The 26,733-nt window shown below is 41.7% G+C and overlaps 3 protein-coding genes across 5 annotated transcripts in view; 1 reads left to right on the plus strand and 2 right to left on the minus strand.

Annotated features, from left to right (window-relative positions):
- LOC308663573 (cholinesterase-like) overlaps positions 1 to 6,554 on the plus strand; it is a gene marked incomplete at its 5' end in the record, with an annotated part of 476,398 nt that extends 469,844 nt beyond the window's left edge. Inside the window, one exon of the mRNA XM_081320116.1 lies at positions 6,419 to 6,554. The remainder of the gene's footprint in view (positions 1 to 6,418) is intronic.
- On the minus strand, positions 1,495 to 13,502 carry LOC308663567 (uncharacterized protein). 3 transcript variants are annotated; one of them, XM_081320104.1, is made up of 8 exons: positions 12,727 to 13,502; positions 11,778 to 11,842; positions 10,077 to 10,137; positions 9,182 to 9,610; positions 7,099 to 7,213; positions 6,922 to 6,989; positions 6,561 to 6,690; positions 1,495 to 4,825 (listed from the first exon to the last, which is right to left on the minus strand). In XM_081320104.1, the coding sequence occupies exons 4-8, from the start codon at positions 9,596 to 9,598 to the stop codon at positions 3,615 to 3,617; spliced, it is 1,941 nt and encodes a 646-aa protein (XP_081176230.1). In that variant the 5' UTR covers positions 9,599 to 9,610; positions 10,077 to 10,137; positions 11,778 to 11,842; positions 12,727 to 13,502; the 3' UTR covers positions 1,495 to 3,614. The 3 variants fall into 3 exon arrangements, with proteins under 3 accessions (XP_081176230.1, XP_081176229.1, XP_081176228.1); XM_081320103.1 differs by lacking the exons at positions 10,077 to 10,137; positions 11,778 to 11,842; positions 12,727 to 13,502 and having other exon boundaries at positions 1,495 to 3,376; positions 3,579 to 4,825; positions 9,182 to 9,686; XM_081320102.1 differs by lacking the exons at positions 10,077 to 10,137; positions 11,778 to 11,842; positions 12,727 to 13,502 and having other exon boundaries at positions 9,182 to 9,685.
- Positions 13,503 to 14,321: 819 nt separating this feature from the next.
- The window catches only part of LOC308663557 (zinc finger protein 584-like), a 31,002-nt gene continuing 18,590 nt past the window's right edge, over positions 14,322 to 26,733 (minus strand). The window contains exon 4 of the mRNA XM_081320074.1: positions 14,322 to 14,682. Within this exon, the coding sequence (XP_081176200.1) occupies positions 14,654 to 14,682 (29 nt within the window). The 3' untranslated portion in view covers positions 14,322 to 14,653. The remainder of the gene's footprint in view (positions 14,683 to 26,733) is intronic.

Consider the following 26,733-nt stretch of genomic DNA (forward strand, 5'->3'; position numbering starts at 1 on the left):
GAGAGAGACATGCATTTTGCTGCTTTTCTTGCTCGTGCTTACAATAATTCCTGGATTGCTTAACGTTCAGACAGGTCTCTGCAAGTTGGAAGCATTGAAATAATAAAGATAAAGATAAAGGATTTCCCTGTCCAGTCGTGTCCGATTCTAGGGCATGGGGCTTGTCTCCATTTCTTGGCCAAGAGAGCCAGAGTTGTCTGAAGACAATTTCTGCACTTATGTGGCCAGCAAAGCTATATGGCAAAGACACATGGAACAATGTTACCTGCTCATCACTTAAAAAGATGAGAGAGGCCTGTAATTTTTATCATAGGTATACCTCAACTATGAGAGACAAAATGGGGGGAAAGAATCCAGGAAATCACATTGTAGGATTTCTAATGAATTTATTTGCAAATTATGGTGGAAAATAAGTATTTGGTCACCTACAACAAGCAAGATTTCTGGCTCTCACAGACCTGTAACTTCTTTAAGAGGCTCCTCTGTCTTCCACTCGTTACCTGTATGAATGGCACCTGGTTGAACTTGTTATCAGTATAAAAGACACCAGTCCACAACCTCAAACAGTCACACTCCAAACTCTACTATGGCCAAGACCAAAGAGCTGTCGAAGGACACCAGAAACAAAATTGTAGACCTGCACCATGCTGGGAAGACTGAATTTGCAATAGGCAAGCAGCTTGGTGTGAAGAAATCAACTGTGGGAGCAATTATTAGAAAATGGAAGACATACAAGACCACTGATAATCTCCCTCATTCTGGGGCTCCACGCAAAATCTCACCCCGTGGGGTCAAAATGATCACAAGAACGGTGAGCAAAAATCTCAGAACCACACGGGGGGACCTAGTGAATGACCTGCAGAGAGCTTGGACCAAAGTAACAAAGGCTACCATCAGTAACACACTACGCTGCCAGGGACTCACATCCTGCAGTGCCAGATGTGTCCCCCTGCTTAAGCCAGTACATGTCCGGGCCCGTCTGAAGTTTGCTAGAGAGCATTTGGATGATCCAGAACAGGATTGGGAGAATGTCATATGGTCAGATGAAACCAAAGTAGAACTTTTTGGTAAAAACTAAACTCGTTGTGTTTGGAGGAGAAAGAATGCTGAGTTGCATCCAAAGAACACCATACCTACTGTGAAGCATGGGGGTGGAAACATCATGCTTTGGGGCTGTTTTTCTGCAAAGGGACCAGGACGACTGATCCATGTAAAGGACAGAATGAATGGGGACATGTATCGTGAGATTTTGAGTGAAAACCTCCTTCTATCAGCAAGGGCATTGAAGATGAAACGTGGCTGGGTCTTTCAGCATGACAATGATCCCAAACACACCGCCCGGGCAATGAAGGCGTGGCTTCATAAGAAGCATTTCAAGGTCCTGGAGTGGCCTAGCCAGTCTCCAGATCTCAACCCCATAGAAAACCTTTGGAGGGAGTTGAAAGTCCGTGTTGCCCAGCGACAGCCCCAAAACATCACTGCTCTAGAGATCTGCATGGAGCAATGGGCCAAAATACCAGCAACAGTGTGTGCAAACCTCGTGAAGACTTACAGAAAACGTTTGACCTCTGTCATTGCCAACAAAGGGTATATAACAAAGTATTGAGATGAACTTTTGTTATTGACCAAATATTTATTTTCCACCATAATTTGCAAATAAATTCATTAGAAATCCTACAATGTGATTTCCTGGATTCTTTCCCCCCATTTTGTCTCTCAGAGTTGAGGTATACCTATGATGAAAATTACAGGCCTCTCTCATCTTTTTAAGTGGGAGAACTTGCACAATTGGTAGCTGACTAAATACTTTTTTGTACCACTGTATCTATTTCCCACCACATTAAATCATCTAATTAATAATACAGTATCCCCTTTAATAAATCAAAACCATTATATATACTGTCTGGGTTAATCAATAAAGCAAACATATTCATATTTTTTTTCTTTTGGGTTTAATTTTTAAATATTAAACAAATAGAATCCTTACTTTCAACTAATTTCCAATTTTAAATTTAATGACCCAAATCCCCCTTATCTCAACTTCTCGCTTTAACCCTCTAATTAGTAATGTGAAATCCCCTCTAACAAATCAAAACGCCAATTTTCTTCAGCCACATTCTGGCTTTTTTGCTTTGCCAACTCGCCTCCCATGTTAGTGCTTTTAGATCATCAAATAGATCTCCCTCTATTGTTATACATATTATTTGAAATAAGGGAGATCATTTAGTTGCCAACTATTCAATTTCTTTTATTGTTTAAATTAGTCCTTCCATTGACTATCACGTTATCTCGTTTTTCTTATCCACTTTTTCCCTTGCCTTGCCTTGCCTTTCATTTCTTTCTTCATTCATCCCTGTTTTATTTATCCCTCATAATCCTTCTTTTTCTAGTTTATTGTTTATTACGTAGGGAATACACCTCAGGAAGATGTGCTTGCACGGAGGAGACAAGATGGCGACACATTAGCAGCTCCTGAAATAAAGTTCTGGCTTGTGACAGGCCTTATCTCTTCTGGCTTAACTCTATGACCCAAAAATTGTCATTCAGAGGCAAGAACCTGGACTAGCCCCAGCAATGATACTGGGACCCATCAATCCATAGATCAGGAATGAACAGAGAAAAACTAAAGTACAAATTCTCCTTTAAGTGCAAGTCCTGAAGATTCCAATGGTTTGAAGAGATTCTTCTGGATTTGTAGGTGACAATGCAAGAGGGGAAAAACAGAGATTTAGGTACAATTAGTGAAAGAAAGAATGTAGATGGAGAGAAAAAAAGGGGTTAAAAAGAATTCAGTTAACCTCTCTGCTCTTTTCAGTCTTACTGTCCAGTTTGACACAGAATTGACAATTAAATAAAAAGCTTCAAACATGAGCTTCTCAAATCCTTCCAAAAACTTTCATGTGTTAATACATTTTTAAAGCAACTAAACAGTTTAGTACATGAGTATAATACATGACTCGAACATAACCACAGCATTGATATTTTATTTAAATCAAATTTAGACTTCTTCTCAGCCCTCATCACACTATAGAATAGCAAAATGCTTGAAAAAAAATTTCACAATCACTTGTGGGGCTTCTGGTCGTTCTGGCTTCGTTTTTGAGAGAGGAATTCTTCGTTTCTTCCCAGACGCTAAACATTGATGGGCATGTGGCAATTCCCTCATACATCTTCAGGCCTTGGAATGAATAATGTTCCCTCTTTCTCCATAGATACTGGTTGACTCAGGTCTCAGTTGTACACTGAGAATGCAAATTTGATTACATTTGGGGTGCCCCAGTTCTACACCAAGGGTATACATTTGATTTTTCTTTTATTTTTTCATTTGTGCTTGGGGAAGCAGCACCTTTTAAATGTCTTCACATCTTTTTGAGAGCTATGACCAAGTGGGAGAAACATGTCAATTGGGGATCAGGAAGCACATTACTGAAAAAATAAAATGAACCTATACATGCATAAATTCAAAAACTTATAGATAATAATTATAATGGCACATGCCCATTGTTTTTATTTTCGTTACTAAATTCATCTCTCTAGGCCTCTAAGTTAGAAGGATGAAACAGACAAAAAACACCAACCTTCTTTTCAGAATTCAGTCTGTGTAAATTGGAAATCTATAGACTGAGCTCCGTGTGGATTCTTTTATGGGAAATAAGATGACTATTTCGGGTGAAGCCCTTCCCACACTCCATGCATTTATAGGGCTTCTCCCCTGTGTGTATCCTTTGATGGACTGTAAGATAACTGTTTGTTCTGAAGCCCTTTCCACACTCCATGCATTTATAGGGCTTCTCCCCTGTGTGGATCCTTTGATGGGATGTAAGTGTATGGTGTTGACTGAAGCCCTTTCCACATTCCATGCATTTATAGGGCTTCTCTCCTGTGTGGATCCTTTGATGGATTGTAAGATGAGTGTTTGTTCTGAAGCCCTTTCCACACTCCGTGCATTTATATGGCTTTTCCTCCATGTGAATCCTTTGATGGGATGTAAGTTGCCACTTTGTCCTGAAGCCCTTTCCACACTCCATGCATTTATAGGGCTTCTCCCCTGTGTGTATCATTTGATGGGATATAAGTTCACTGTTTCTCCTGAGGCCTTTTCCACACTCCATGCATTTATACGGCTGCTCCCCTGTGTGTATCCTTTGATGGGATGTAAGTTTATAGTGTTGACTGAAGCCCTTTCCACATTCCATGCATTTATAGGGCTTCTCTCCTGTGTGGATCCTTTGATGGACTGTAAGTTCCCAGCTTGTTCTGAAATCCTTTCCACACTCCGTGCATTTATAGGGCTTCTCTCCTACATGGATCCTTTGATGAGATGTAAGATGCATTGGTTTGCTGAAGCCCTTTCCACACTTCCTGCATTTATATAGCTTCTCCCTTGTGCTTATCTTTTTATAAACAGTCTCATTTCCATCCTCAGTGCATTTATTTGGCTTCTCTCCCATGTGAAAACTTTTCTGTGACATAACAGACCCATTTTCTTGAGAAAGTGTGAAAGTCCAATTGTAATCTTTTCCTTTGTCTTTGCATATATAATCTTGCCCTTTGACTTGGGATAGATAGTGCTCATTTACATCTATTGTGTCTCTGAATAGTCTTAAACCTTTCCCAACGTATTCTTTCTTTATTTTTCCTCGTTGATCAATAAAATCCTGCATCTGAGCATCAATGGAAGATGATCTTTCCTTATTCCATTTATTTGAAGTGTTTCTTTCCTGCCTTTGGAATCCCGTCTGAATTGCAGACTTCTCCATTACATCTCTTTGTTTGAACACTTTCATTAGTTCTCTAGCGACTTTATTGTCATTCTCATTATCACCTTTAAAGGAAAAAAGAAATGAAAGTGATAGAAATGTTAGGGAAAAAGATCACCCTGTCAGAAATCAGATAATCCCTGAGTTACGAACCTTCCCTTAGCGAACGTTCGAATTTACGCGATAATGACCCAGTAGTGTTTACGAAAAACTCCTGAAATTACGAATGTTTCCACACTACGGCAGTCATTCACCCTCAGGAATGACCACAGTAGCACTGCAACATTGACCCTAGCTATTTCCTCCCCCCACACCCCAGTCTCCCTAGACACTAGGACTGTGGGTATGCACCTTTGCTTTCTTGGCTGTTCTAGGCCTTTGGTTCTTTTGTAGAAAATGGAAGACTAAAGTAGTGCAAGATCACGTGAGATCACTGATGTGAGATCTCACGCTACTGATTTCGAATGATCTCACGGGAGTTTAGGCCTCTTTCTCTGCAACAGAAAATGGAACGGAAGCTGGGGGAGGCTTCCAATTGCCTCCGAAGGCCCACTCCGGGATTCGGAGGCCTTTTCCAGGCTGCTGTTGCCCGGAAAGGAGGCCAGGGGATGCGTCTGTGGGGTTTCAGAAGCCTGATCTACAGGACTCCACTGGCAGAACAGAAGCCAAGGGCTGGCAGAACAGAAGCCAAGCAGGAACGTGGCAGAGAAGAGATGGATCTTTTCAAGGTAAGTCAATCTGCCACGGCGGAAATGGAGGGGGAAGCATGAGATATCTTTGTGAATCGTGGAGGCCTTGGGGGCCTGTTCCATCACTAGGCCCTCCATGGCCTTCCCCACCAAGATACCTCATGTGCAAATAATGAACCGCCTATTTGCCCATATATTCAATTAGCAAATATGTGGGTGAAAGCAGGAGGTGATCTTCTTCGAGGTACAAGATTTATTCCCATGAATTTTTGAGTTTTGAATGAAATGGGCAGGCTCCATTATATTTGTAACTCGAGGACTACCTGTAATTGCCTTCAGGTATTTTGCCAGATTCCAATATATTGTATATTTGTATAATTATAACGGTTTGGTATAGAAATGATAATATCACTCTTCATGAGGCATAAAAACTTGTAAAGGCTGTGCTGGACCAGTATGTAACTCTGGTCCATTTTATAGCTAGCTTAAGAATTAAGAACTGTGTTAGAGCATTTAGCATTTAAAGGGTTAAACGCTGTCTCCTTAAGAGATGGCGGTCTGGGAAATGTAGTCTAGTTGTTAGTCAGTCCTATATCTTATCTAGTCAGTGGGAGGAGCTTCAAAGTTTATTACAGAATGTCCTGGCTATGTGCCAGGATGGTTAAAGCCCTTGTCTAATCAAGCATCATGCAAGCATCGATTGGCATCCGTAACTATGCCTAGCTGAGATGGGGAATTATTCCTTTGTACCTACGAGAATGGACAGATATCACTATAACTGGATGTATACTGCAAAGTAAGTCCCTGCTTAGAATTCCTGCGCCAAAATAGCTGAAAACTGTTTGATGAAGTTTGGTATTACTGCAAACCAAGGAATTACTTTGTCACTAATATGTTTAGATAGAAATAGAAAAACAAATGGGATAGAATATATCTAAGCAGAATGCCATTGACCTATTTCCTTCCTAGGAGCAGTGGAACAGCACGACTTTTCCTTCTCCCTCTGAAGAGAGGACATCTATTTGGAGATGACTTCATAAGAAGTAATCCGTGGCATCTGACTACAAAGTGTCTTCTTGAACTGTCTGACTGCAGAATAGGAAACCCTTACCAAGAGAGGCCACGTTCTTATAATTGTCCAGCATAACTTCCCAATGCAGCGTTTTTTGGTGAGGATCCAGCAGAGACCATTCCTCCTCTGAGAAATACACAGCCACCTCCTCAAAGGGCAGAAGACCCTCCTGAAAGGCAAAAAAGTACAGAACAGATTGAAGAGGGACTATAGGATCTGTCCTATTGTTTAGAAATTCCCAAAGCAAAGCTATGCACTAAGGTAAATGGCTATTAAATTAGTAGGATTCCATAGTTTAGGTGAAAAAGTGGACAGAAGAAAAAACTTTTGATTGAAGAAATGTTTTAGACAGGTTGAATGATTTTGGAGGATTTTCAGTAAATGAATGTTCTTCTCTTACCTGAGCTGGAGGTTCAATCATGGTTTCCGCTCCCCCAAAAGAAAGTGTCAACTTCTTTCTATTCTTCCCTGTGAGGGAGATAGAATTTCAAGAAGCATAATTAATGAAATGCTATAGAAAACACAGAAGATAAGAAAGTTAGGATTTATCAGAGGAATGGAAGGACCTCATTATTACCTCTTGAAGTGTCCTGATTTGGATCTTCCTCAGAGATCTTCCTGAGAAACAGTTCTTGAGGGAGATTTGAAGGATGCCTCATTCTTTCAGGATCTCTGATGTCCATTGTAAAGGACTTAACATAGTATGAAGGAGAAAAGAATTAATGGTCATCCAACATCATGAAGTGGTTTTTTACTGCAAAGCACTCAGTATCGATTAATTAGGCTGGGAAGTAAGAAATAAAGGGCTCTGCAAAATCTTTCTTTTTGAAAGGATAAGCAACTATAGAAAGATTAGTGAAGCATCTCCACATAGTATGAATGCCAGGGAACTCTGGTAAGGAGGTATTAAGAATTTGAATATATTGATCGAATGGCAAAGAAATTTGTGTATAATATAATGCCTGAACAACAGGAAGATATTTGGATGAAAACTTTAAAATTTCTATTAAATTATAATTTGAAACAAATTTTTTATAAAATGATGTATCAATTCTATTTAATGCGTGATAACCGGCCAAAGATGTATAAAGGAAATTCAAATACATGTTCAAAATATAAATGTAAACAAGAAACCTTTTTCCATTTTGGTGGACAATCCAAAGAAATACAGGTATAAGATTTATATTTTACTGCAGAAGATTCTCAAAGTGGGTATAAAAACAAAACCAGGGACTTTAACAGACAAAGAGATTGAGAAACAATCTCAATCTTTGCTGTTTTATATGTTGAGAGCATTAAGAATGCTTTTTGCACAAAAACGGAAGGATACGTTAATTGCCATAATGGAGAAGTTGCTGGAAAAACTCATGGAACTAGCAGAGACGGCAAAATTAACTGCTTTAGTTAAAGAAAAGAACACATCCAACCTTGTTTCTACTTGGAAATCACTTCTGGATTTTTTTCTTGGGATTAAAAAAAATGAAATTTAGAGTTTCTTGTTATAGAATGGCTAGTTCTAGTACACATTAAGGATGTAAAAGTAGAAGTCGGAGGCTGTAATGTTACCATTTTATTTGACTGCACTAAAGAGTCAGAAGTAAACCATTTTCCTTTTTCCCCTTTACCCTATACGTCTTTCTCTTCAATTCCTTCAATTCAAGTCCTCCGGGAGAAGGGCGGTATATAAAACGAATAAATAAATAAATAAATAAATTCCCACCAGTTCCTACTATTTTCATTTTTTTGTTTTATATCTTTTTTTTACTGAAAGGTTTTATAAAAATTACAATATTATCTCATCCCCACCCACCCCTATACCCCCTCCCCCTCCCCCACTTCCCAAAGCTGATTACAGGGGTACAAATATACAATAATCATAATCTAACTAACATTAACCAACTATATAAATAACCAAATACATAATGCACTTTAACCCGCCTATAACATAATTACAAACAATCTAAAAGTATCCAACTTCTACTAATACAATAATAATACCGTATAATTAAAACTAATAATAAAAAAGAAAAAAGAAAAATTTCCAGTATAATAAATTGTAGCAATCTAAAATTTACTCATAAGCTAAATGGAACTTTTTAGTCCCATATTTTTTCTGAATATAATCTATCCATCTTCTCCAAACCGAAATGTATCTTTCTTGTGAATGATCCTTCAAATAAGCAGAAATCTTAGCCATTTCTGCTAAATTTGACACTTTAAGCGTCCATTCCTCTATAGTAGGCAGGCAATCCTTCTTCCAATATTGCCCTACCAATAACCTTGCAGCTGTTATCAAATTCAACATCAAGTTTCTTTAGTATCACAATCTATAATAACACCCAATAAAATAATTGTTGGGTAAACTTTATCTTTCTCTTAAAAATCTTTTGGATGTTCCACCAAATTTTAATCCAAAAAGCTTTTATATTTCTACAAGTCCACCAAATATGAAAATAAGTAGCGTCCAAACTACCACATCTCCAACATTTGGGCTGTAAATTGGATCCAAATGTCATCTATAAAACATTTTATAAAAATTTTCTCTTAAATTTTGGGCTTGAGTAAATTTTACATTTCTAACCCAAATTACCTCCCATACATCCAATGGGATCGGTTCTTGAATATTTTGAGCCCACTTTACCAAGAGGAAGTCCTCTCACCTGCAACTCAGCCTGCTCCTTCTTCTCCTCCGCCTGGCTCAGGAGGAAGCCTTCCACCAGGGCCACCGCCTGGGAGCTGCTCTCTGCTCCACACTCCCGCACCCAGCTCTGCATCTGCAGGGGCAGAAGCGCCAGGAACCGCTCCAGAACAACCAGGTCCAGCATCTGTGCTTTTGTCTGCTTTTCCGGTCTCAACCATTGGCTAGAAAAGTAGTGCAGTCGGCTGCAAAGTCCTCGGGGACCCTCATCCTCCTGATGCCGGATGCTCCTAAAATTCCAGGACTGAAGGGGTGAAAGGATGGTTCCATCGTCCAGGATCTTCTGGCCAGTTCTTGCCCAGATCTCCTCACTGATTCCAGACTGAACACTGGAAGGGCCTTTTCCAGTTCCCCCACTTGCTAAAGGAAGGCTCGCCATTCTTTCTCCGTCCTGTAACACAAATCCAAATGAGTTCAAGGAAACCAAATTCTTTTTCATTCATAGCAATGTTCATCTAGCCATGGGAATCAGAACAAGCCATTAACCCTCTTTGCCAAAGAGATAACTTTGTCTCTAAAGAAGACGAAGAAATGACTTCCTTTTGCAATTCTCTGATAGAAAATAAATTCCAACAACTAGAAAGTAGTGGATTGGATCCTTCATCCGATATTCATCCCTATAGAAGGAAGTATTTTTCTGGCCTGGTAAACTGATGACATCAATCAAGAAGATTCAGTGTATTTGGCATTTTGGATCATTTCTATATTTGTTTTACTCACAAGGAAAGACTTGCTTTTTAAAAATATAGATCTACATTTACCTATAAGCAGGGTTCACACAGCATACAAAAACTCAGAACAGGTTAACAAAGCATGAAAGTTCAGTTCACAAAAAATGTAATGCCATTCAATTGCACCTGGATTAGGATGTTCCATTTCTCTTCCTTCACACAGGAAGGCAGGTTCACACAATGTGTCCTAAGCACAAAAAGGTCAATCAGATCCAGGGGCTCAGTTCACATGAAACACAAAGGCTTAAATGCACAAAGCTTAACATAAAACAAATTGAGCTGCAGAGGAGTCAAACCTGTCAGGAATAAAAAAATTCAACTCCAAGGATGTTGGAAAACAAAACAAGTTTTATTAAAGCTTTTGCAAAAGCGGTGGAACTCTTGTAATGGCAAATCCCAGAGTCCACACCTGAAGCAATTTTTGCATAGGTTTTTATACCCTGTCCCGTACATCACACCACATCCTTCCAAAGTGAGTCCAGTTGATAGGCCTACCTGGCCACATGCTTTCTCACTGCCTAGCAACCATTACAATTACCAAACCCTCCAATTATTAGATCAAATGCCCTTTTGTTTCTATCTTATCTTCACTCCCTTTTCTGTAACATCCTGCTAACTTGGGGTATAGCCTTATCTACAAGGTGAACTGTTACCCAAGCTGGATAAATGCAATTATAAAAGATTTATGTCTTCCCTTGTTTTTCTATAAGAATGCCTGCTTTGTATCTAGAAGCTATGTGTGTAACAGAGTTCATGCTTCGGCTGAACATGGCTGCACTTTGGTTCTTAATTATACTTTAAAATACTAACTCTAAACAGTTTTTATAAAGAATAAGCCTTATATAAAATGAATTCATAAGCTATATGTTATTCTACAACATTGTGCATCATTCTAAAAGTATCCTTTAAGTCAATATATATATTTCTCTATTTCTTCATCTTATTATATGTCCTCTCCTAAATGTACCTTAGGTAAGTGCCTCTATATGCCTATTCCTTTAACAGAATTGGAAAATTACAACGTGTACATTTCTCACAAACCTAGTTTACTGTCATCCAGCACAGAGTGAGAACCTAGGCACAATCTTTTGCATTTTCAAACCTTTTCTTATTTCCTCCTTGAGATTTGCCATGCAAGCTCTCCCACTACCCAGGAAATAGGGCGTGAAGGACGATCTAGATCCCCTCCTTTCCTTTCTGGCACCTGGATTTCTTCCTGAGGGCAACGTACGTGGTCTAGACTAGCACACACAGAGACAAACATACACACAAACACAGACAAACAACCTCCTTTGTCACCTGTGCCTCTTTCCTTCAAGACTTTCTTGCAGCCTTTTCAACCGCCTGCGAAGTTCAAAGGGTTAAAGAGAGCGAGTCCAGCATCCTAGAAAGGCAAGGCTTACCGATGTCACTTCCTTCCCAACCGGCCTCAACGGCCCAACGCTGAAGTGCGTGGAGTTCCTTTCTCTTTGCAGAGGCCGCCCTCTGGTGGATTTTCTGTGAACGGAAAGCGCTCCTGGAACAAGGAGAGACGGAGCGTTTCCCATGCGGGGGCAGGAGGGGGCGCTCACGTTTCCCTTGATCAAGAAGCCTTCTCAACGTGCTTTAGGCAGTGTTATACGTCCGTAGAGTGTTGTATTTAAGTTTATGGTCACTCACTCACAGCTCTGGAAAATAGCCACATTTTCACCCACACACTGAGGCACAAATGGTTCTTTAAAATGCAGGGAGACTCAGTGAATTTAAAACAACAGACGTTTACTGGTATAACATATATATTTGTTGTTTTTCACATGTACACGCTCATCCAAGCTCATCCGTACTTACCTAAGTCCTTCTCGACTAGGCTGGCTGGCAATAGCCAGAGGGACAGAAGCTGCCAGCTGCCAACTCTAGATGAAGAGGAATTCAGAAAGTGTGAATAAAGTAATGGGGATCAAAGGGACAGACACAAAATGGAATATAGTGTTCTTTGTACTCAAGAGGCTCACAATAATGCTCTCTTGGTTCTACATCCCATAAAAGAGATCAGTGGGAAACTTGACAGGCTTTCAACATTCTGTTACTATATCTCACAACAATATCGTAGAGCCCCAATAGGCTTTGTGGTGCCCAATTCTTGGCCTTGCTTGCCTGAAAGGGCTGGTACCCTCCCATTGGAGAGATCCTTCAAGGAAGCAAACTGTTGAGCTCCTTGGCAATCACTTTCTGGCCAGGTTGCAATGTAGACATTGCAGTAGTTGCACTTATGGATCATTATGGAAATATCTATTCTGTGTGTGCTCCATGGATGTCACAAAGGTGTTTTTTCAAGAGGCAGCTGGACTTTCTTGTTTTTCTTTGGAGACATTTTGCTTCTCTTCCAAGAAGCTTCTTTAGCTCTGACTTACATATCATACCTAGTTATAGAGCAGGATGGTGGCTCAGTGGTTAAGACATTAGGCTTGTCAGGTGAGAGTGTAACGGTGCTTTGTGACACCATGCTGGCCACTTGACCGCAGAAATGTCTTTGGACAGTACTGGATCGATGTGCTTGAAACGCTGATGAGTACCGCCCCCTACCAGAGTGAAATCCACAGGGCCTCCTGTACCCAGTTAATATACACATCTCTAGGGAAAACTGGTGATGTGGTGGAATTGCTGACCTAGAGATTAGATGGGAAGCAACAGAAGGGTGATCTCTGTAAGATGGAGTAGTTTTGAGTTTATAGGGCTCATGATTCCAGGGAAATTTCATCTTTGGGTTTGATGTAGCAATGCATGATTCAGAACTTACGAGTTCTACCTCCTAGACTCACTGGGTGGTCCTGCTCATCAATTTTTAGCTAATTGCAATATGGTTTTTAATAGAAGTTAGGTTGCACAAAGATGAGGAAATCCATCAGAAGTGACGGCCTTCGGTGATGTAGGCAAAGGAACCAAGATGAGACATAAACTACACAGCAGGACAAAAAATAAAAAAAAAATTAGGCAAGAAGAACAAGCTGCAGAACAGGGTTTAAAATTGGTTGGAATCCAAGTAACTTTCTCAATATAATTGCAACCTTCAACTATTAAATTTCTTTGGTTCTTGTTTAATTAAATAACAGTCCTCCCATGGATATCTTGTAATCTCCTTTTGTGCTGTTACATCAGCCATAAAGTATTATGCAGTGCATATTGTGCTGCCACCATGTGGTTGTTTGGAAACTACAACATTTATGTTAATTTGTTCAGCCAACCCCTCCCATTTGTGACGTACCTCCTCTTTCTTAACCCTGAATGTTCTATCACTTCCGGGGCACCTTCACATGCGGTCTTCTCTCATGGTAGGACCATTACTGTCTTTGACCTTGAAATACCGTCCATTTCATCATCTATTACATCTTGTCTGCTGTAATTTTCTCTGCATGCAAATAAAAGTCCTCGTGGATGATAAAAAGGTAATTTCTGGGAGTGCATCTCACTTCAGACAATACCCTCACCACCATGAAGTAAAGGAGAAGCCTCTTGACATCATCCAGGCATCTGATGTTATCCCCATCACCTGTGATGATAACTTAGGCAGCACAGTGTTTTATACCACACATGATGACAACAAAATAGCCATGTCAGTTTAAGACAGAGAATTCATCAACATAATGTACACTGAATTCTCCAAAGATATATCTAACAGCTGGGTTGCAACATTACCTCTTCATGCCTCAGGAGAAAGCACAGCTGAGGTCTTCAATCTTCAAGATCCTGACAACGATCCAGAGATTCGTCCTGATGTCAAGATCCTTCTCACCAGATCTGAGCAGAGAGCCATCATGGACTGTCAATGCTTTGAACAGTTCTCCAAGTGGACAAGGCTTGTACACATCATTGCAAGGTTAGTCCATATTGCACAATGCTATCACACCAAGTCTAGTGACACTGAATGTCAAGGCTGGCACTTATGCCAAAAACCTCTCTCTGCAAAAGACAACTGTCTCTGGAATCGATGGAAGATGGAGTATCTTTCTCTTTTGCAAGGACGCAGAAAATGGCAACATCAGAACCCCAATCTCCAAGCTGGAGACCTTGTTCTGCTCAAGGACCAACAAGTTCAAAGAATTGAATGGCCCAAGGGACTCATTTGAAAGCCATTCCCAGTGATGATGGGAACATACGTAAAGGGGAGGTAAAGGTTGCAAGGCAAGGCACCATAAACTTTCGTCAGACCCATCACAGAACTTGTCTTGCTTTTGCCCCTTGGAGATTGAACTCATCGCCTTTCCTTGTTCGATCCTGAGTTCAAGAAGAAAAGTGATTTAAACTTTAATCTAGACTATTTGAGGCTGAAATTGCAGTTGTTATTATTGCAATATATGCATGTTCCAGGTCTTGAAGACAACAAGCAAATCACAAAATATTTATTTGCATTTGAATAACTATCATAGGATTATATAGTGGTATTTTACAGTACCAGACGGGGAGTGTGCTGTTACATCAGCCATGAAGTATTATGCAGTGCATTTTGTGCTGCCACCATGTGGTTGTTTGGGAACTACAACATTTATGTTAATTTGTTCAGCCAACTCCTCCCATTTGTGACGTACTTCCTCCTTCTTCTTAACCCTGAATGTTCTATCACTTCCAGGGCACCATTCACATGCGGTCTGCTCTCAGGTTAGGAACATTACTGTCTTTGACCTTGAAATACCGTCCATTTCATCATCTACTACATCTTGTTTGCTTCTCTAATCTTCTCTGCATACAAATAAAGGTCCTTGTGGATGATAAAAAAGTAATTTCATGAGTTCTGCTATCTGGCAAAGGCTGTCAGCAGTGATAGTATCCACTTATACAGGCCAGGCACAGGGGTCTCAGCAAGGGGATACATCATTAAACAACAGTCAGAATCAGAATACGTTTCTCTTATTCACTTTCTCTTGCATTCTCTTTCACCTCCTTCATTCATCCATACTAGACATAATTCTTTTTTTCCACTTGATCGCTTATTCATTTCACTTTCTGCAGACTGACCATTGCTTCAGAATTCGAGACCCTTCTTGGATTTTCTAGATTTAAGCATGCTAGGACCTTTGTCTCCAGTGGGCACAACCATCACAGGAGGCGACCTCAGACTGCATATCAGCAACAGTTGCATAGGTTAATGTACTCCAAGATTCAAGAAAAGGGCCCCTATATTACTTTCTCAGCCCCAGCACAAACTACTTTACATTTCTGTTCTGGCTGCCTCTTGGCCCTTTGGATTATTTATAATTATTATTGGTTGATTGTTAATAATGAGCCTCTGCATCTTTAACTATTGTAAGTTCACTGGCCCTTTCTTAAATTTGAGATACCATTCAAAGTTTATTCAGGCAACTCAAACTGAGACTTCGTGAGGAAACAGTGCTTTAATTGATCAAATAAAACAGCTGGATTGCAAACAATCTGGAACCCTGGCAGAGTTATATCCAGAAGTGCCACACCTTAGAAAGTTAGCAGCATTGCTTTATAAACTTTGTTAGCCAATGAAAATCAGACAAGTTTTATTTAAAAAGAAGCATTTGCAAAGGCTTGGTGAACTGAAACACACACAGGAGTTCAGTCACACCTTAAACAGCTGTTTGACACATTTTTATATCCTGCTCCAGACGCAGATTCCCCCATCCCCTATCACACTCAACGCCCCTTCCCTAATCATCCAATAAATTATCCAAATCGCCTAAAACCACTGTCCCTCTCATGTTCCAGGAAGCTCCTTTGTACACATCATATCTATCACCATCTAATTTTCTATTAACAAAGCTCGGCTCCTATAGTTATTTCTGTATTTCCTCTGCTTGTGGTTTAGGTTAGCTACAACTACGTGTCAGAATTTATGACTTTCAGGTGGCTTCTTCTATCGATCTGTAGACTCATTAGAAATTTCTGAATAATAATCTATTCCTTTCATAAGGAAGACATCAATCATTCTTGTACACTTCCTTATTCCCTCCTTCAGTACATCTTTTTCAGCAGAATTTCAGTTGTTCAGAGCTGCTGGGAAGTGCTACATGCTGTAAGTTTTGGAAGGGCTGCACCAAAAAAGGAGCTAGAGCCCTGATTGGTTTGCATTGTATTTGAACTGCATCTGGGGCCCTGATTGGATCTCCATCGCTTTTCAGCAGAATTTCAGTTGTTCAGAGCTGCTGGGAAGTGCTACATGCTGTAAGTTTTGGAAGGGCTTTCGCCCAGGTTTGCCTGGTGCGTCAGTTGCGGCCCTATCTGGACCGGGATGCCTTGTGCACGGTCACTCATGCGCTCGTGACCTCTCGTCTGGACTACTGCAATGCTCTCTACATGGGGCTTCCCTTGAAGACCACTCGGAGGCTCCAACTGGTACAGAATGCGGCCACGAGAGTTGTCTTGGGAGTTTCCCGGTACTCCCATGTTACACCTTTGCTCCGCGAGCTGCATTGGTTACCAGTTGTCTTCCGGGTGAGGTTCAAGGTTTTGGTGATGGTTTTTAAGTCCTTACATGGCATGGGTCCGGAATACTTTGGGGATCACCTGCTGCCGGCGTCGACTCCCCTCCGCCCTGTGCGTTCCCACAGAGAGGGCCTCCTCAGGGTGCCTCCGGTCAGAGAATGTCGGCTGGCGGCCCCCAGGGGGAGGGCCTTCTCTGTGGGCGCCCCGGCTTTATGGAACCAACTGCCGGTGGAGCTCCGGATGGCACCGGATCTCCGCTCCTTCCGGCGCGGGTTAAAGACCCATTTATTCGTACAGACTGGCCTGGCCTGATGGGGGAATGTCTGGGTTTTTATGGGTTTTTATATTTGACTGTTTTAATTGGGCAATTTATTTAATCTTTTTTTAACTTTTGTATCGCTATTTATATGCCCTGTTCACTGCCCTGAGTCCTTCGGGAGAAAGGCGGTATAAAAATCCAATAAATGAAATGAAATGAAATGAAGGGCTGCACCAAAAAAGGAGCTAGAGCCCTGATTGGTTTGCATTGTATTTGAACTGCATCTGGGGCCCTGATTGGATCTCCATCGCTTTTCAGCAGAATTTCAGTTGTTCAGAGCTGCTGGGAAGTGCTACATGCTGTAAGTTTTGGAAGGGCTGCACCAAAAAAGGAGCTAGAGCCCCGATTGGTTTGCATTGTATTTGAACTGCATCTGGGGCCCTGATTGGATCTCCATCGCTTTTCAGCAGAATTTCAGTTGTTCAGAGCTGCTGGGAAGTGCTACATGCTGTAAGTTTTGGAAGGGCTGCACCAAAAAAGGAGCTAGAGCCCTGATTGGTTTGCATTGTATTTGAACTGCATCTGGGGCCCTGATTGGATCTCCATCGCTTTTCAGCAGAATTTCAGTTGTTCAGAGCTGCTGGGAAGTGCTACATGCTGTAAGTTTTGGAAGGGCTTTCGCCCAGGTTTGCCTGGTGCGTCAGTTGCGGCCCTATCTGGACCGGGATGCCTTGTGCACGGTCACTCATGCGCTCGTGACCTCTCGTCTGGACTACTGCAATGCTCTCTACATGGGGCTTCCCTTGAAGACCACTCGGAGGCTCCAACTGGTACAGAATGCGGCCACGAGAGTTGTCTTGGGAGTTTCCCGGTACTCCCATGTTACACCTTTGCTCCGCGAGCTGCATTGGTTACCAGTTGTCTTCCGGGTGAGGTTCAAGGTTTTGGTGATGGTTTTTAAGTCCTTACATGGCATGGGTCCGGAATACCTCGGGGATCACCTGCTGCCGGCGTCGACTCCCCTCCGCCCTGTGCGTTCCCACAGAGAGGGCCTCCTCAGGGTGCCTCCGGTCAGAGAATGTCGGCTGGCGGCCCCCAGGGGGAGGGCCTTCTCTGTGGGCGCCCCGGCTTTATGGAACCAACTGCCGGTGGAGCTCCGGATGGCACCGGATCTCCGCTCCTTCCGGCGCGGGTTAAAGACCCATTTATTCGTACAGGCTGGCCTGGCCTGATGGGGGAATGTCTGGGTTTTTATGGGTTTTTATATTTGACTGTTTTAATTGGGCAATTTATTTAATCTTTTTTTAACTTTTGTATCGCTATTTATATGCCCTGTTCACTGCCCTGAGTCCTTCGGGAGAAAGGCGGTATAAAAATCCAATAAATGAAATGAAATGAAATGAAGGGCTGCACCAAAAAAGGAGCTAGAGCCCTGATTGGTTTGCATTGTATTTGAACTGCATCTGGGGCCCTGATTGGATCTCCATCGCTTTTCAGCAGAATTTCAGTTGTTCAGAGCTGCTGGGAAGTGCTACATGCTGTAAGTTTTGGAAGGGCTTTCGCCCAGGTTTGCCTGGTGCGTCAGTTGCGGCCCTATCTGGACCGGGATGCCTTGTGCACGGTCACTCATGCGCTCGTGACCTCTCGTCTGGACTACTGCAATGCTCTCTACATGGGGCTTCCCTTGAAGACCACTCGGAGGCTCCAACTGGTACAGAATGCGGCCACGAGAGTTGTCTTGGGAGTTTCCCGGTACTCCCATGTTACACCTTTGCTCCGCGAGCTGCATTGGTTACCAGTTGTCTTCCGGGTGAGGTTCAAGGTTTTGGTGATGGTTTTTAAGTCCTTACATGGCATGGGTCCGGAATACTTTGGGGATCACCTGCTGCCGGCGTCGACTCCCCTCCGCCCTGTGCGTTCCCACAGAGAGGGCCTCCTCAGGGTGCCTCCGGTCAGAGAATGTCGGCTGGCGGCCCCCAGGGGGAGGGCCTTCTCTGTGGGCGCCCCGGCTTTATGGAAACAACTGCCGGTGGAGCTCCGGATGGCACCGGATCTCCGCTCCTTCCGGCGCGGGTTAAAGACCCATTTATTCGTACAGGCTGGCCTGGCCTGATGGGGGAATGTCTGGGTTTTTATGGGTTTTTATATTTGACTGTTTTAATTGGGCAATTTATTTAATCTTTTTTTAACTTTTGTATCGCTATTTATATGCCCTGTTCACTGCCCTGAGTCCTTCGGGAGAAAGGCGGTATAAAAATCCAATAAATGAAATGAAATGAAATGAAATGAAATGAAGGGCTGCACCAAAAAAGGAGCTAGAGCCCTGATTGGTTTGCATTGTATTTGAACTGCATCTGGGGCCCTGATTGGATCTCCATCACTTTTCAGCAGAATTTCAGTTGTTCAGAGCTGCTGGGAAGTGCTACATGCTGTAAGTTTTGGAAGGGATGCACCAAAAAAGGAGCTAGAGCCCTGATTGGTTTGCTTTGTATTTGAACTGCATCTGGGGCCCTGATTGGATCTCCATCGCTTTTCAGCAGAATTTCAGTTGTTCAGAGCTGCTGGGAAGTGCTACATGCTGTAAGTTTTGGAAGGGCTGCACCAAAAAAGGAGCTAGAGCCCTGATTGGTTTGCATTGTATTTGAACTGCATCTGGGGCCCTGATTGGATCTCCATCGCTTTTCAGCAGAATTTCAGTTGTTCAGAGCTGCTGGGAAGTGCTACATGCTGTAAGTTTTGGAAGGGCTGCACCAAAAAAGGAGCTAGAGCCCTGATTGGTTTGCATTGTATTTGAACTGCATCTGGGGCCCTGATTGGATCTCCATCGCTTTTCAGCAGAATTTCAGTTGTTCAGAGCTGCAGGGAAGTGCTACATGCTGTAAGTTTTGGAAGGGCTGCACCAAAAAAGGAGCTAGAGCCCTGATTGGTTTGCATTGTATTTGAACTGCATCTGGGGCCCTGATTGGATCTCCATCGCTTTTCAGCAGAATTTCAGTTGTTCAGAGCTGCTGGGAAGTGCTACATGCTGTAAGTTTTGGAAGGGCTGCACCAAAAAAGGAGCTAGAGCCCCGATTGGTTTGCATTGTATTTGAACTGCATCTGGGGCCCTGATTGGATCTCCATCGCTTTTCAGCAGAATTTCAGTTGTTCAGAGCTGCTGGGAAGTGCTACATGCTGTAAGTTTTGGAAGGGCTGCACCAAAAAAGGAGCTAGAGCCCTGATTGGTTTGCATTGTATTTGAACTGCATCTGGGGCCCTGATTGGATCTCCATCGCTTTTCAGCAGAATTTCAGTTGTTCAGTGCTGCTGGGAAGTGCTACATGGTGTAAAAAGTAACTAAAAACCAAAAGCAGCAGCGGTACATTCAGGGCAAGTGCATCTGAGATTTGTTGTAACTCAGAATGTCCGGCTTAGTTCAGTGCAACACTTGTTTTGCAGCTGTCTTTCGCAGTACCCTTTTCAAACCTGGAAACTGTCCTATCTGTAAACAAATCACTCATCTACAAGGACAGAATTTTTATCTAGGGTCTGTAATCTTTGCTCTTCAGGCAGAAATTAGGTGTCCTGTTCAGCCCTTCTACCCTATTGAGCCTCCGTGCTATCAGCCCCCTCTACCACAAAGATCCTGCAGGAGAAGGGCAGTGTGGACAACCGAGGGATCTGGCAGGGTGAGATCTGTGAACCATAAACCCAAAGCTTTCGCTGTGTCCCTGCACAACAGATACAGTGCCCTTTCTGACCTTAATAGGGACATTAAGGAGACAGGTAAAGGTATCTGTGATAATAAATAAGCAGGGGATCGTGGTCCAAGATGAAAAACTTGTTTTCGACAGGGAGAAGTGTGAATCGGGGTATTACACACCAGTCATGCAAGAACAGAAAGGTATCCAAAAAGAGAAGCCACCTTCTGGTTGGTGATTCAATTATAAGGGATGTAAATTTAGGAAAGGACACAGAGGTTTTGAAAGAGGTCAGGTGTCTTACAGGTGCTACTGCCATTAGGGACAAGAAGTGTATTTCTAAAATAATCAAGAATGCCAGCAAGGACTGTGATGTGGAGGCTATTGTACATCTTGGCACTAATGATCTCTCCCAAAAAGATGTACTCTCTGTGCAGAATGACTTCCAGAGCTTGGGGCAGGAACTTAGCAGAATAGGCTGTAGGCTTACTTTTTCAGAGGTTTTACCAGTGTATAAGGAGCAAATTGGAAAAGGCCAGCGTATAGCAGAATTTAATATGTGGCTAAAGGAGTGGTGTAAAGGAGAAGGCTTTGGTTATATTAGTCACGATGTCTGTAGCTGGTCCAATGAAAAAATGTATAAAAGAGATGGTCTGCATCCATCCAAGAAAGGGACTGAGTTACTTAGCAATAAAATCACAGCTTTTTGGAGGAACATTTAAACTAAATAATGGAGATAGTGAGTTAATTGATACAGAACATCACTGTCCCGGGCAATCTAAGAAAATAGGGGAAGCCAGGCACCACACAAGTTATGCAGCAAGTAAACACAGGGTCAGTCATAAAGGACTCAAATGTCTATACACTAATGCACAGAGTATGAACAGTAAGCAGGGTGAACTAGAAATTCAGGTAAATGAGGGCGGATATGATATTGTTGCCATTATGGAAACATGGTGGGATGAAACCTACAAATGGAACACACAGCTAGAGGGATTTAAACTATGTAAAAGAAACAGACTAAACAAAAGAGGAGGTGGAGTTGCTCTATGTATAAGAAATAACTTTATCTCTACAGAAATAGAGCATAACAATGACGAAAACTGTAAACTTGAATGCATTTGGGTCAATATAAAAGGGGGGGGGAAATGACATTGCCATAGGTGTATACTATAGGCCGCCCAACCAAGCAGAGGAAATAGATGAACTTTTTGCTAGTCAGCTAACTAAGGTATGTAAGAAGCACATCACAATAGTAATGGGGGACTTTAATTACCCTGATATCAACTGGGAGACAAACTCTGCACCAAGTGGAAGATCAAACAGATTCCTGTCAAACCTAGCAGACAACTTTCTCTCCCAAAAAGTAGAGAAGGGAACTAGGGGATTAGCCATATTGGATTTAATTCTCATAAACAGAGATAAAATGATAGATGTCGAAGCCAGAGGAACCTTGGGGGGAAGTGATCATGCAATATTGGAATTCAGCATTCTGGAGGCACAAGCAATAGAACACAACCAAACTAGAGTCTTGGACTTTAAAAGAGCTAATTTCAATAAACTTAGAGAGACCATGGGAAGAATTCCATGGATGAGAATCCTAAATGGGAAAACAATGACCCAAATCCCCCTTATCTCAACTTCTCGCTTTAACCCTCTAATTAGTAATGTGAAATCCCCTCTAATAAATCAAAACCCCAATTTTCTTCAGCCACATTCTGGCTTTTTTGCTTTGCCAACTCGCCTCCCATGTTAGTGCTTTTAGATCATCAAATAGATCTCCCTCTATTATTATACATATTATTTGAAATAAGGGAGATCATTTAGTTGCCAACTATTCAATTTCTTTTATTAATTAAATTAGTCCTTCCATTGACTATCATGTTATCTCGTTTTTCTTATCCACTTTTTCCCTTGCCTTGCCTTTCATTTCTTTCTTCATTCATCCCTGTTTTATTTATCCCTCATAATCCTTCTTTTTCTAGTTTATTGTTTATTACGTAGGGAATACACCTCAGGAAGATGTGCTTGCAGGGAGGAGACAAGATGGCGACACATTAGCAGCTCCTGAAATAAAGTTCTGGCTTGTGACAGGCCTTAAATCTTCTGGCTTAACTCTATGACCCAAAAATTGTCATTCAGAGGCAAGAATCTGGACTAGCCACAGCAATGATACTGGGACCCATCAATCCATATATCAGGAATGAAAAGAGAAAAACTAAAGTTCAATTTTAACTGCAAGACCTGAAGATTCCAATGAAGAGATTCTTCTGGATTTGTAGGTGACAATGCAAGAGGGGAAAAAAAGAGAGATTTAGCTACAATTAATGAAAGAATGTAGATGGAGAGAAAAAAGGGGTTAAAAAGAATTCAGTTAACCTCTCTGCTCTTTTCAGTCTTACTGTCCAGTTTGACACAGAATTGACAATTAAATAAAAAGCTTCAAACATGAGTTTCTCAAATCCTTCCAAAAACTTTCATGTGTTAATACATTTTTAAAGCAACTAAAGAGTTTAGTACATGAGTATAATACATGACTCGAACATAACCACAGCATTGATATTTAATTTTATTTAAATCAAATTTAGACTTCTTCTCAGCCCTCATCACACTATAGAATAGCAAAATGCTTGGAAAGAAAATTTGCACAATCACTTGTGGGGCTTCTGGTCATTCTGGCTTCGTTTTTGAGAGAGGAATTTTTCATCGTTTCAGTTCTTCCCAGACGCTAAACATTGATGGGCATGTAGCGCTGCCGCGCCAAATGGCGGCGTTCTGAAGCCGCCCGATCCTGGGAAGCGTCAAAGCACCCGGAGGCAGTGAAAATCAGCTGTCCCGCGGCGCTGGAGCTTCTCCCTCGGGAGAAGAGGGAGAAGCGAGCCGGACTGGGTAGAGGTAGAGCTCCCCTGCGATTCTCCCAAGTAGTTTGGGGGATAACAGGTTGAGCCCCCTCGGAGCCCAGGTTTTCTCCGCTCTCAGGACGTCTTCGCTCCAAAAGGAGTGGAACAAGACGCGACAACTGCACCTGCTGCTTAGAGGGGATTGTGAGTATTTCGTTCCTTTGAAAAGCAAGCAGAGCAAAGCAAGAAGATCTGAATTTTCAAATTGGATTTTAACTTTAACTCAGTTTCATTATCTTCTTCAAGTTTCAAGTTTGAAATGGAGTAAAAATGGCGCTGGAATGTTTCTCTCCTGTGTGAAGTGACTGTGTTTGAAAATTGTTATATTTTGCTACAAAGCAAGAGATACAATTTGCAACTGACTTTATCCAGTATTGGATTTTGCTTATTTGAAAGCCTGCTCCCTTTTCTTCTTATTGAAGGTTAAGAATTTTGGGAGAATTGTTATTTTTTCTTCCCTTTTTTTTCCTGAACTTTGATTCTGCTGGGTGAAAGAGGAAATCGAAACCTAAGAGAGTGCTGCGAGATGTGGGGGAGGGCCTCCACTTTCTAAGAATGTTATTTCCTCACCTATACCACAAGCTGTAGGGCAGACTTCGATGAAACCTACAGTACAACCACCCTCTCCCCCACCTCCTGCATTTACACTTACAGACATTCAGCAAGTTGTGATGCAGTCAACACAAGTTTTGCAGCAAGAAATAAAGAAAACAAGGGAAGAATTTGTTAATCAAAACAACCAGATCAGGGAAGATATAGTGCTTGCACTCCAGGGTTTGGCTGCACATATAGAACGCCTGGATGTTCGTGTGGACTCAGTTCTGGAGTATGTGGAGAATTTGGAAAATAAAATTATTGATGCTGAACAGAAGATTGATAGAGCAGAGGCCAAGATTGACAGAACAGAAGACGAGGTTACTATATCAGAATACAAGAACATGGAGTTTGCTTTGCGTATCAGAGGCCTCAAAGAGAATCCTAAAGAAGATTTGGAATGGGAAATAGCACGAGCAGTGGCTCCTGTTTTGAAATGTGAACCTGAAGAACTACTTAAGGAAATGGATAAGACATTTAGGGTTAACTCCTGGATTGCTAGGCAAAAAAATCTACCTAGAGATGTAGTGATTTATTTTTCCAGGAGATCAACCAGAAATTCTATTATCCAGGCTTTTTATCGGGGGAAATTTCAGATTGCAGGCCAAGATATTATGATTTTAAAGGAGATACCTTCAAAAATTCTTAGAAAAAGGAAAGACTTTGCCTTTTTGTCTGATGAGCTTAAGAAGCGACAAATCCAGTTCAGATGGGAAATACCTATTGGAATTGTGGTAAATTATGCAGGGACCAGATACAGATTGGATACAATATTAAAAGCAAAAGATTTCTACACTAAGGTCCTGAAAGCAGGTCTACCACCATCTCCCCGAATTAAAAGAACAGAAGCAAGACAAGAAGATAAACAATTGAGTGAAGGGGCAATGTCATTGCCTCTTGAGGAGATGCAGAAGGCGGAGGCTATGGAGCAGAGTTTGGCATTAAAGGAAGACTCAAAAGAACAGAGGATGACAAGAGCTGCATATAAGCGTATGGAAAAAGAGCAAAAACAAAAGCCTATAACTGGTCCAGCTACGCAAGATGCGGCTGTTTCAGAGCCTGTGGGAGGAGCACGTCCGAAGAGAGCAACAGCTGATCTTCAGGCCATGTTCCAAAGGCTCATGGTCACCAGAGATGGTGAAGTTCCTGACATGGAATGTTAATGGCTTAAATTCACCACAGAAAAGAAAGTATTTTTTTATCTGAAACAACATAAAAATGACATTGTTTGCTTACAAGAGACACATATTGCATGAAAAGATCAAAAATATCTGATTAATTCCCGATTGGGAACACATTTTGCATCTTTTGCTCCGGACAAGAAGGCTGGAGTGGTTATTTACTTAAGAAAAGACTTTTCGGCAAGATTAATTGAATCGGATAAACAAGGGAGATATGTTAGTATTGAATTAACACTACAAGGAAAGAAAGTTCTTCTTATTGGATTATATGCTCCAAATCAACAACAGCAAAAAAATTTAAATTTTTACATCAGAGACTAATTGAACTGGATTACAAATCTGTTATTATGATGGGGGACTGGAATGGAGTTTTGGTGCCATCTGAAGACAAGAAGGGATCTTCTAAAAACTTTTTTAATTCGAAATTGCCTAAAGCTTTTTTTGATTTGAAGGAAGATCTGGAATTAAGAGATGTATGGCGGGAAAGAAATATGAGCTACAGAGATTTTACTTTTTTTCCGGATAGACATAAATCCTTCTCCAGGACTGAGTTTATTTTGATTACTACTGATCTTTCTTCTTCGGTTAAGAACGTTAAGATTTTTTCTAGGACAATGTCTGACCATAGTCCTGTTTGGTTGGAGTTCTTTGCTGAAGATGCTAGTAGAAGATCCTGGAGGCTGAATGAGAATTTATTTACAAATGACTTGTTCTTGCAGAAATGTAGAGAACATATGAAAGAATTTTTTGTTACAAATATGCATAAAGGTACCTCGATGGAAATGGTTTGGGATGCTAGTAAAGCCTATATGAGAGGGGTTTTGATTTATATGAATAATGCTTATAGGCGTAAGCAAATGCAAAAACGTTTAGATATTGAGGAAGAGATTAAAACTAAGGAGAAAAAGTTCATTTCGAATCCATTTGATAATAATTTAAGGATCTCAATACATTTATTGAAAGAACAATTTAATATGCTACTGGCTGATCAAGTAGCAACTAATTTGCGCTATGCCAAACACAATACTTTTTGTAACGCTAATAAGCCTGGTAGATGGTTGGCTTATCAATTAAGGAAAAAACAGAAATCACGTACTATAGATAAAATAGAATATAAAGGAAAAGAAGTCTACCAACAAAATTTGATTAAGAGGAGTTTTTTAGATTTTTACTCGAAATTATATTCTAAAGAAAATATACAAGCTTTAGATATAGACAAGTATTTACAGGGAGCTCATTTTCCAAGACTTTCAAAAGAACAACAACTTGGGCTTCTGAGCATGCCCAAGATGGCGGACGTGCAGGGCTGAGCTCCGTTAGGAGCTTCGGCAATTTTAGCAATGTGGCGACCCTGGGGAGCTTCACAGTGATATTTGGGTCCTGTGAAGGTTTCGGGTGAGGAGGAGGAGGACGAGGACGAGGGAGTTGAGCTTTGGTGCCTGCCTTAAGAACGCCTACATGGTTTGCCTGGCTCTGGGAGCCTGGACTCACCGAGGGCTCCGAGGACTCTCTGAGGACTTTCTGAGGATTGCCAGCTGAGCCCGGAGGAGCCTGGAGGAGCCCGGGGGAGTTTCGGGAGTTTCTGGACGGCTTGGTGGACGTGGAGGAGCTGAACAGAGCCCCGTGTTGTGTGGTGCCGATCAGCTGTTTATCGGTGCAGCAGGGACCCGGCGAACTCCGATGGAGGCTGTTGGAGGCGGAGGAGCTGGGCGGAGCCCCGAGGGAGACTGCGGAGGCTGCTGAGGC

This window comes from Vipera berus, assembly GCF_964194415.1.
Source record: "Vipera berus genome assembly, chromosome: 2".
NCBI classification, from domain to species: domain Eukaryota; kingdom Metazoa; phylum Chordata; class Lepidosauria; order Squamata; family Viperidae; genus Vipera; species Vipera berus.

What these genes read in the sequence shown, in the direction of transcription:
- LOC308663567 (XM_081320103.1), bottom strand. Translation starts at nt 9,658, where the DNA reads ATGAAAAAGAATTTGGTTTCCTTGAACTCATTTGGATTTGTGTTACAG. An exon ending in AAATCAGGACACTTCAAGAG is followed by an intron (nt 6,990 to 7,098) that starts GTAATAATGAGG and finishes TCTCCCTCACAG; the next exon opens with GGAAGAATAGAAAGAAGTTG. An exon ending in TAAGAACGTGGCCTCTCTTG is followed by an intron (nt 4,826 to 6,560) that starts GTAAGGGTTTCC and finishes TTTCCTTTAAAG; the next exon opens with GTGATAATGAGAATGACAAT.